This window comes from Glandiceps talaboti, chromosome 20 (assembly GCF_964340395.1).
Source record: "Glandiceps talaboti chromosome 20, keGlaTala1.1, whole genome shotgun sequence".
Taxonomy (NCBI): domain Eukaryota; kingdom Metazoa; phylum Hemichordata; class Enteropneusta; family Spengelidae; genus Glandiceps; species Glandiceps talaboti.
In genome coordinates, this window is record NC_135568.1 from 3427518 (window position 1) to 3438432 (window position 10915).

Genomic DNA, 10915 nt, shown 5'->3' on the forward strand with positions numbered 1-10915 from the left:
ATTGTTTGCAACCACGATTGATCAATTTATAGTTAACCTGACCATTGTGGGAGGTTTATTTTATCGGTAGCTCCAGATTAGGTATTATGATAACCACAGATAATCCCATAGTCCTTTGTGTCTGAGCATGCTCAGTCTGGATTGCAAGTTCCCTATTGCCTCTGTCATATCTTCAAATTTGACAACTTGTTACTGTAATAAATTTAGAATTTCTACAGAAGGAATAAATGTATGCATTGGTCGTAGAGACTTGATACATTATAACACATGTACAGATGATACCTCATTTTGTATTCATTTATGTAAATCTAAAGACAAGCTTGGATCATATCATTGTCTTATCTGTGCATGCCAAATCTTGAAATTCAATAATAATTGTCATATTGAACTTGATGAAGTTTATTAGTTAACTGCTTATTGTGATGTCATCGCAGTGTCACCACACAAATTGATGATGTCAGTGTTTTTGCCACAATCTGATATCGTGTTGTCACACAAATCACGATCTGAAATCTTATGTCGTTATATTGTCCCACAAACTGATGTCACTGTTTTTGCCACAATCTGATATCATCGTGTTGTCACACAGACTGATGATGTCACTGTGTTGTTGCCACACAAACTGATGATGTCACTGTGTTGTCACACAATATGATGCCATTATATTGTCACACAGACTGATGATGTCACTGTGTTGTTGCCATACAAACTGATGATGTCTTGCATTGTTGAGGCACAAAATGATGTCATTGCACTGTAACTGCAGAGAGTGATACTAAATTTTAATGTCTTTTCTACAAAATTAGGTGGCTGTATATAAAGTGCTAGTCATTACTTTATCTATACTGGGCAGTCATTACTTTATGTAAATTAGAAAAACCTTACTTTATGTAGATTATGCATATATTTATGCAGAGTAGGCAGGCATTAGTTTATGTAAATTAGGCAAAGCTTACTTTATGTAAACTAGGTAGATATTTATGCAAAGTAAACATCCATTATTCTAATAAGTGAAGTAGAGTACATTCATATTGTCTTTACATTTGAGAAGGATCTCAACCAGTACCTTTATAGTCAGCTGGGATTTTGCTGATATTTTCAAGAAAAACCCTGATTCAGATTGGTATATATTTTCATCCATATTGCATTTTTTTTTAAGTTATTCCTTTTTACCAGAAATATGTGATTATATTTCACACTCATAAAACTACATTTAGGAGAAAAGTGAAACAAGTAGAAAATAAAACATTCTATCAAGATAAATGATATATGGTACTAGTATGCTAAAATATTTGGCTGGCATATTTCACCAAATTTTGTTCTAAAAAATATAGGCAAACACGTTTTTTTTTCAACCAAACTGCCACTATGCTCAGGAACAGAGTTAGTGCTACTGTGACAGTTCTCTAGATTGTTAAAACATAAAGATGAATCTCATTGGCCATGACAACCCACCTGATATACTTTTATTTTTAAGAGCCAACTCATGATTTGTGGACACAAAGCTGCATTGTGAGTGTTTAGTTCTGTCGGCCAATAGGAATGGTTGTATTAGCATTTCTAGGTACTTGTAGACATGAAACACTAATGGCAATGCAATATAGTTAATGTTAATATGCAAGAAGATATTTATTCATTTTTTTTTGTATGTATTTATGACAACTTTCAGTGATAGAATGCATGTGTATCACAGTTTTCCTGTTTTTTAGTATTTTAGTAGCAGAAATTTTTAGTAACAGGATGGAAACACTTGTATTACTAGCATAAATGTTATGTTTATTACAACATTAAGGTTGTATGTGCATCAAAAATAAAAATCCTAAACTTATACTATTATTTTGTTCAAGAAAACACAAACCCATTTTCAGTTAAAATAAAGAAAAATATTTGGGGTTTGTGTTACAAATTTTTGAAATATAGGTCAAAATGATATCACAATTAATTCATTTTAGAATCCAATATGGCCACCGAATACTGTGATAACTCTTTTGGAAAATAAAATATTGTCAGTTTCTTGGTGAACCCCAAATTGTTTTAATTATTTGAAAGATCAGGAACAAGTGTTCATATGGCAAAGTTTTGAGAATTTTTTTAGAATTTGATTTTGGAAATCAGTCCCTGATGTGTGTTCTGCCTTCAAATTTACAAGAACTTTTTTATAGTATGTTGTGTCACATATGAGGTCATGTTGGTCATTTAGCACACTATTATATATCCCATAATAGTTGTCAGTGTTTAAAGTTCTGTCAAGTGCTACAAACATGTAGCATTTGTTTTCAAAACATGGATGCTCACTAATCAGTTGAGCCGATCACCATACAAGGAATTAATCATGAATATTCATATATGCAAAATAGCATGACTATATATGGCAATCTTGTAGACTGCTAATGTGAACATATACATGTGAATACCTAACTTTATAAGACCAACAGCTCTTTTGTTAGTAGCCTATAGCATGAACACTTTATCATTCAAACACTCACTAAATTGAACAAGTATATGTGAACATCCCAGAACTTTGTGTGAACACCATATAGTGTGAACACTTTTTTGTAACCACGTAGTAATCTGAACAAGTATATATGAACACTCTACTTTGTGTGAACTAAATATGAATAACTCACGACTGTTAATAACCATAAATATAAAGTTATTTAAAAAAGACAAAAAAAACACCGACAAATTCTTAACCCCAAATGTTTTTTTTTTTCTCACTGTTCAATTGAATTTTGTTGCCAGCAAGGTTAAAGTCATTGTCCTTGTCTTTTTAAATGGAATGAAACAAGTTTTGTCACTTTATGTTTTAATTGTTTATCTTGATTTGAATTTATGTAAGTTAAAATGTAAAAACTCTGCAATGTAAAGAAAACTTAGTAGAGATTTAATCTAGCAACAAACACACAAACAATATTGTCACCATGCCAACCATAACCAATACTTTATTTTTAACATGTTATAAGTTTTCTTGTGAATGTTGTAATGTAAAAGTGCTGACTTTGTTATTTGTATTGTTATTTCATTTCTATTTCATGGTATTATATTTTCTCAAAACAGTAAATAAAGATTCTTGATTACAGACATGAATGTGTGGCTGTCTACTTTTGACAATAAGAGGGGCATAAAGAGAAATGAGAGAGAGAGAGAGAGAGAGAGAGAGAGAGAGAGAGAGAGAGAGAGAGAGAGAGAGAGAGAGAGAGAGAGAGAGAGAGAGGAGAGAGAGGGGGAGGGAGAGAGAGCAAGATAAGGAAAAGGGGAGGGGATATTTCACAAAACAGTAAATATGGATTCTTGATAGACATGAATGTGTGGTTGCATTTTGCCGGGGGGGGGGGGGGGGGGGGGACATACAGAAAAGAGGATCAGGAAGAGGAGTGCAAGGACAAATGGTGTGTTGCATACTTGGCAAAATGGCAAGAGAGAGGATGGTAGGGAAGGGGGGGGGGGTATTTCTACTGGTAATAACAGTAAATAAAGACATACTTTCAGACATAAATGTAGTGTTGCAATATCTGCCAATAACAGGGATCTAAAGTGAAAGATGGTGAGAGAGCAAGGCAAGGGAGGGGGGGGGTGAATTTGACAATAAAATAGGTGAACAATACATTGAGCTGTGCATTTTGGCACATACAAAATTGCCCCATAAAAACAAAAGAAATATGTGGCAATCCTTAGGGGGCGCCATCACATTGAAATTGCAATGCATACCATGTAATTTCCAGCGAGGAAGAAAAAGCACACCACAACTGATGAAGAAAGATACAACGGCAATTTAATGTCACAAACAGTAATCAAAATCTCAAGACAACATGTCACAAATTTTTCTCTCATAAAACATACAAACAAGAAGAAAATGCAATATTTAGTATCACATTCTCACAGTAAACATGATTTACAATAACATAACAGTCACCGAGGTTTGACCGTAGCTAGCTATATTTACATATTACTGTGCAAATACTTTGATAAAGCCAGTTTTGTCTTCAGATGCCACAATTTTACAAGGTATATCATCTGTTACACAAATACCCATAGGATGTCTCAGGTTGTCTTGGTCATTATCAATACGATATAGGAAATTTCCACAATTATCATATTTCATTATGTTATTCCCCCGATGATTACACACATATATATTTCCATCTAAATCTGTCGCTACACCCATTGGGTGTCCATATTTACCCCGTATATTTGGATCAGAACAAAATGAAAACAGAAAATCCCCATTTTCATTGTAAACATGAATACGATGATTCTTTCCATCCGGTATTACGACATTACCTGTTTTGTAATCTATACATACAAACATAGGGTTATAGAGTTGACCTTCCCAACAACCCTGACCACCGAAGGATTTTATGAATTTCCCATCTACTTTATAAATATGCACACAGCGTAACTCTAAATCTATGACATAAGCCTTGCCGTTGCCACTATTAACAGCAATACCTGTGGGTCCCCTGAGATCTCCTTGATCAAAGTACCTGATAAGTTTACCATTCTCATCACATACAAAGACTTGTCGATTTTTACCATCAGTGACGAAGATGTGACCTTCCTGAGTACATGCAACAGACACAGGAGCAACAGGTTTACTAAACCCAGAAAACTGAATAACTCCCGGTTGCTCTCCCTTTAATGTGAAACTTTGTAATCTCTGGTTACTTGAGTCACACACCAGGACATCACCCTTTGAGGTCATTGATATCCCACCTAGGTACTCATTAGATTCTCCAACTTTTGCTTCCTTCCAGCCAAATTGACACAACAATCCTTTATGTGGCGTAACTTTGGGCCGTACTGGTTGACAGTCTGCCTTTTGTTGTCCTGGAACTAAGAGGTCACCTTTCGTTCGGGTAATTGTCTTAATAACTCCCAGGCGTTTAAAGTTGACCATGTCATCATTCGGTTTAAAATCAAAAGAGAAACAATTGGACTGTGGGCATGTAGTTTGGATCATCATCAGTTCATGCATCTGGAATGCCATTCCTTGCTGTGCTGTCATCAGTTGTGCTGCATTTCCAAAGTGCATTAGATTCACAGCCAATTCTCTGGCATTAATCAGATCATTTTTAGCATTGTCTAGTTCTTTGGTCTGTGCCTGTAGAGTTGTCTTTCTATTATCATATTCATCTTTCAGCTCTTTCAACAACTTTCTTCCACTCTCTTTTATTCTTCGAGTCATTTCTTTCACAAAGTTTGTTATTTTCTTCTCTTCGTTCGCAAAAGACTCACTAAGTGACTCTGACCTTTGTTGTACAGCAATCTTCCCAGCGATGGCACCATCTTCTTTCATCCTCATCTTCTCAACCATCTTTACTAGATATTTTTTGTAGTCGTCAGCGGCGTCTGACATAGATCTGACCTTGTGTTTTGGTTTGGAATGATCAACAACTGTACACTCAGAACAGATCGGAAGTTCACAGCTATCACAATAAAATTTCAACGGGACATCTGGGTGACGAGTGCAATAGATTGGTGGTTGTACCGACGCTGGATTTTTTGACTTTGCATCCTTGTACGTTACAAGTGACATGACAGTGTGTGACTTCGTCGATCTTACTCGTTTGTGACCCCGTGAACAGGCGTCACATAATTGCATATCACAATCAACGCAGTGATTTTTTGGCGATTCGCCGTCACAAGCTCCGCATTTATTCACTGTAGTGGGTGTTCGTCGTGAAGCTCCACTATGTCGGACATTCGCTGATACTTGATCCCTACTACTGAAACGTTCAACCAGTTGATTTAGAAAGAAAAAGGTCGAAAAACCTGACACACCTTTCGGAGGGACCCTCTGGTTGCGTGAACACAGAGGGCATTTGATCGTGGATTTGCAACTTCTCCTGAATAACTGGTCAAGGCAATGCTCACAAAAGCTGTGAAGACACGGCAGAAGTTTCGCATTCCTGTACGGCTCAGTACAAATAGCACAGAGAAGAAAATTCTCGTTGATTTCTTCCAAGAACTTTGACGCAGCGTCAGCCATACTGGAGCGAGCTATCGAATCGGTCTCTTGTCAAGTTACACCGAAACACATGAATGTTCAGTGAAAGTGGTCATTTCAGGTACATGCTTGGTCTTCAAATACTAATGAACTTACACTGTAACTTATTCTTGGATCATGGGCATTATTTCCGCCCTAGTGAATACCAACGATGGAAAGAAGCCTGGTGAGGCGATGAGAGGCGTGGACAATGAAAACATCTTTGTTCTTATATCTGACAGCATTTGCAGTATAATGAATGAGGTCATGAATCACGCCCTCACGCGAAGTGACCTCGAGGTGTGCGTGAAAGTACAATGACTCATTGTGACATAAATAACATAAAATACAAGTGCTCGTCAATGCATGCAGCGGCGCAGGTGCAGTCAACGAAGCTAGCTGTTCTTGGAAAAAGCTTTTCTTACGCAACTTTTCAATGGGCGGGCATTTTTTGTTTCGATCGGTAGCGAGAGGGGAGCAAACAAGGAAGAGTTGCAGCAAGTACAGGTTATGTTATGGCTAGAACGAATCTTACACGTACGTAAGGGAGAGGTGTACTGATTTTGATACAGTGGGAGGGGAAACATGATGATGACATTGATGTTAAGGTAACGCACATTGTGAACACCAAAATGAATGGTATATATAAACTTAGAATTTGCAAGCGCAAACGTTTTCCTGATGGGGAGTGGGTAAATCATTCACAATATTGGGTAGACAGTGCCAGTGGACTGGCGGGCAAGTTGAAACCAGTGGGAGGATGGGAGGGCAGATATCCACCACCCGTTTGGAGGGAGGGAACAAAGGAACAGCTAAACACCCTCAACAATTTTTGTATTATTTAATATCTGATAAAATATCTGGAAACTTAGGCATATATAAAATGCTTTGAAGCTTTATAAAGTTACACTGTGTAAGCAAGTACATTGGATAAACAAGTATTACTCGAGCTCCGACTGTCCAGTCTGTCCTACATCTGTCGTCACTTTCCCAGTTTTATTTAGTACTTGTAATGTCACTTCCTGTACGTACAATAACACACTTTCATACATCTTCTGGTATTTTGCCTTTTATTGCGTTTCAAATACGGGTTTGATAAATGATATTTCATAGTATTTTTTTTACAGTAGAAACAACCAGCAGAGTCAATTTAATTGTTTATTCGTTAAAAAAAACATTTATCATGCACATGGCCACTTAATTCAGACACAAACGTGGCAGTTGAAAATTTGAAAACAGTCTGATGGCAACGCCACAGTATTTGTTCACTCCTAGCTGCTCTTTATACCTTTGGCTTGCTCCAGTCACAATATATTCGAAATTTATATTTGATTTCTACAGTTATAGTCTCTCACAGTGCTGTAAAATGTTGATACTTATTATCACCATTTGCCAAATTCCAATATCAAATTTCAGATCATAACCTGATAAATTACATTTTGGTTATGGTTTTTGTGTGACCAGAAGTTTGATTAAATTTACAGTTGATCAATAGATACAGAATTCATGTTGACTAGTGTATATAATTATTGTATTACACTGTCTCTGGTTTTATTTCATCACTGTCTCTACCTTCTTGTGTGCAATGAGGAACACTGCAAATGTTGCAGCTGTGATTTACAGATGTATGTACATATTATCAGAGCTTCGTTTTATCTGTTCACATTCCATGACTAACTTTCACACCGTGCATCACTGTTATACATATATAGTCACTGACTCTGGTTTGAATGCCATGGTGACATGAACATAGCTTATACATGTAGTCTTGTTGATATTTACTGTGCAAAAACTTTGATATGTCCAGTGAAGGCCTCAGAGACCACAATTTTGCAAGGTTTGTCATCTGTAACACAAATACCCACAGGACACGTGATGTTATCTCTGTCACTATCTATGCGACATGTGAAATTCCCAAGAGGGTCGTATTTCATTATATTTCTACCCAAGTTGTTACACACATATATATTTCCAGCTTTGTCTGTTGCTACACCTATCGGATATTCACATTTTCCCTGTTTGTTTGGGTCAGATCCAAAGGTGAAAATATATCTACCACGTGCAGTATACACATTGATACAGTTGTTCAACGAATCCGATACTATGACATTACCCGAGTTGTGATCTATTGTAACACATCGGGGGAAATGCAGCTCACCCTCTCCACTACACTGACTGCCAAACGAGCTCATGAATTTCCCATCTATCCTGTAAATATGCACACAATGTGACCCTTGGTCTACAACATAAACCCTCCCACTTGTAGAATTTACTGCAATACCTCTAGGATCTTTGAGATTTGCTTCATCAAAATACCTTATAAATTTACCATTCTCGTCACAAACAAAGACTTGCTTGTTTTTACTATCACTTACAAAGATATTTCCTTTGTCAGAAACTGCTGTGAACTGGGGTTTAATGGGTTTACTAGTAAAACCAGAAAACTGAATTATTCTTGGTTGTTTACCCTGCAATGTGAATGTTTGTAATCTATTATTACCAGGGTCACATACTAACACACCACCTGTCTTGGTCATAGATACACCACGTAAGTAGTTACCCAACTGACCAACTCGTGTACCTCTCTCTCCAAACTGACACACCAGTCGTTTTGGGTGATTTATGTTGCTCCGTACTGGCGAACTGTTCTCTAGTTGACACACTGGACCTGGCAGGTTGGCACCTTTGGCTTGTTTTGTCTTTTTGATGTCACCAAGACCTTTGAAATTGATGACGTCATAATTTGGTAAGAACTCCATAACGTCAACTTGGGTTGGTATACGTGTAGTTTGGATCGTCATTAGTTCCTGCATGTGGAACAGCAACCCTTGTCGAGCTGTCATCAATTGGACTGCGTTCCCGAGATGCACCATGTTTTCGGCCAATTCTCTGGCATGGGTCAGGTCATTTTTGGCCTTGTTCAGTTCAGTGATTTGTGTCTGTAGAGTTATCTTTCTGATGTCACATTCACTTTGCAGCTCTGTCAATAACTCCCTTCCACTCCTTTCTATTCTCAGTGTCATTTCCTCAACGAAGTTTGTTATTTTCTTCTTCTCGTTCGCAAAACACTCATCAAGTGACTCTGATACCTGTTGCACAGTAATCTCACTGGCGGTAGCTTCATCTTCTTTCATTCTCATCTTCTCTACCATCTTCACTAAATAATTCCTGAAGTCGTCAGCGGCGTCTAACATGGATCTTACTCTGTGTCTAGGTCGGGAATGATCAACCAATGTACACTCAGAACAGATCGGAACTTCACAGCTATCACAGTAAAATTTTAACGGGACATCTTGGTGACGAGTGCAGTAGACTGGTGGTTGTACTGAGGCTGGGTTTGTCGACTTCGCTACCTTGTACTCGTCAATCGTCATAAGTACATGGTATCTCGTCGATCTCAATTTTCGGTGACCTTGTGAACAGCCATCGCAGAGTTCCACATCGCATTCAACACAGTGGTTTTTCGGAAGTGAACCGTCACAAGCTCCGCATTTGTCCACACTTGTTGAAGTAGTCGCAGAAGTTTTCTCCCTGTTGATGAAGAGCTCTACAAGCTGATTAAGGAAGAAATGTGTCGAAATGTTCGCCACTCCCCCAGGTGGGACATTTTGCATTCGAGAACACATAGGACAACGTATTTGATCTTGTTTTACTAACGGAACAAGACAAGGCTCACAAAAACTGTGTAGACACGGCAGAAGTTTGGCATTTTTGTACCTCTCAGTACAAATTGGACAGAGAAGAAAATTCTCGTCGATTTCTTCCAGGAACTTTGATGCAGCATCAGCCATATTTGGTGTTCTGAGATGATATGGTAGAAGAAACGTTATCACACGTATATCACGAAAACTCCCGCGAAACCGTACACGACAAACACAACGAGTGATGTATTCGACCATCGACCATACAGACTGGAAGTAAGGCGTGGAGTGATGATATACATGTAAGAACCAATAGACTACAGTGCGCGTAACCTCTGACCGGTTGACTGAAAAGATGACATCGTCGATCCTCTCATTGGGTAATTTCCTCATTGATATGACGGGGACTGCAACTGTTAGTTTATGCCCTTTAGCAGTCATAATGTACAGGATTAGTAATTTATTAATAATGTAACTCGTAATTTATTCCAACTTATGCGCTCAGGTGAGCCGTACCCGTACCGTTCGATCAAATCATGTTTCGCACATTGTTAAGCTTTTACCCAACTACAGTCCGCACTCTAAATGAATTAATTTAAGTTATATATATATATATATATATATATATATATATATATATATATATATATATATATATATATATATATATATATATATATATATATATATATATATATATATATATATATATATATATATATATATATATATATATATATATATATGCCATATATATCATAGCAGTCCTCTACCAGACTTCAGACTGGAGCTCGGAGCTAATATTAAAGTTTGTGCTCTTATCGGTGAATCTGAAAACAAGATAGGTCATTTCAGGTCAAGTTAGAATGAGTTCCTGTCATGTGTCACCACAGTACATGTGATGGCACAACAACCAAACGATTGATGACAATATTAAATAGAACTAGAAGTCCATTCTAACCCTGAAGGTGTTTACTTAGATACGTTTGTGTGTACTCATATTAGTAAAAACAGAATATGTAGCTAAATATTAGTATTCAGCCCATTTGTGTTCACTATTTTATAGTTAGAGACATTGCGAATTGCATACATTTGTAAACATAAATACACTATGCATAATACACCACCACAATTCGTCCAAACTTTGAATGACAGTCTGCGTAGACTATTTTTTATTAATTTTAGTTGTTCGTATTTGCATGGTACATTAGTGATCTAGACAATTCATCCATGAACATCTTCTGGCGTATTTTGGGTTTTTAGTTTCTTACACTTTTTTGATATTTTG

General features: G+C 37.1%; 2 protein-coding genes across 2 annotated transcripts; both read right to left on the reverse strand.

The window, feature by feature from the left end:
* Positions 1-3946: 3946 nt before the first annotated feature.
* LOC144450965 (E3 ubiquitin-protein ligase TRIM71-like) lies at positions 3947-5989 on the reverse strand. The gene has a single exon (XM_078141723.1). The coding sequence runs from the start codon at positions 5987-5989 to the stop codon at positions 3947-3949; it is 2043 nt and encodes a 680-aa protein (XP_077997849.1).
* Positions 5990-7764: 1775 nt separating this feature from the next.
* On the reverse strand, positions 7765-9777 carry LOC144450966 (E3 ubiquitin-protein ligase TRIM71-like). The gene has a single exon (XM_078141724.1). The coding sequence runs from the start codon at positions 9775-9777 to the stop codon at positions 7765-7767; it is 2013 nt and encodes a 670-aa protein (XP_077997850.1).
* Positions 9778-10915: the final 1138 nt, after the last annotated feature.

Excerpts from the sequence above, each read along its gene's own strand:
- LOC144450965 (XM_078141723.1), bottom strand. The coding sequence starts at position 5,989 with ATGGCTGACGCTGCGTCAAAGTTCTTGGAAGAAATCAACGAGAATTTT.
- LOC144450966 (XM_078141724.1), bottom strand. The coding sequence starts at position 9,777 with ATGGCTGATGCTGCATCAAAGTTCCTGGAAGAAATCGACGAGAATTTT.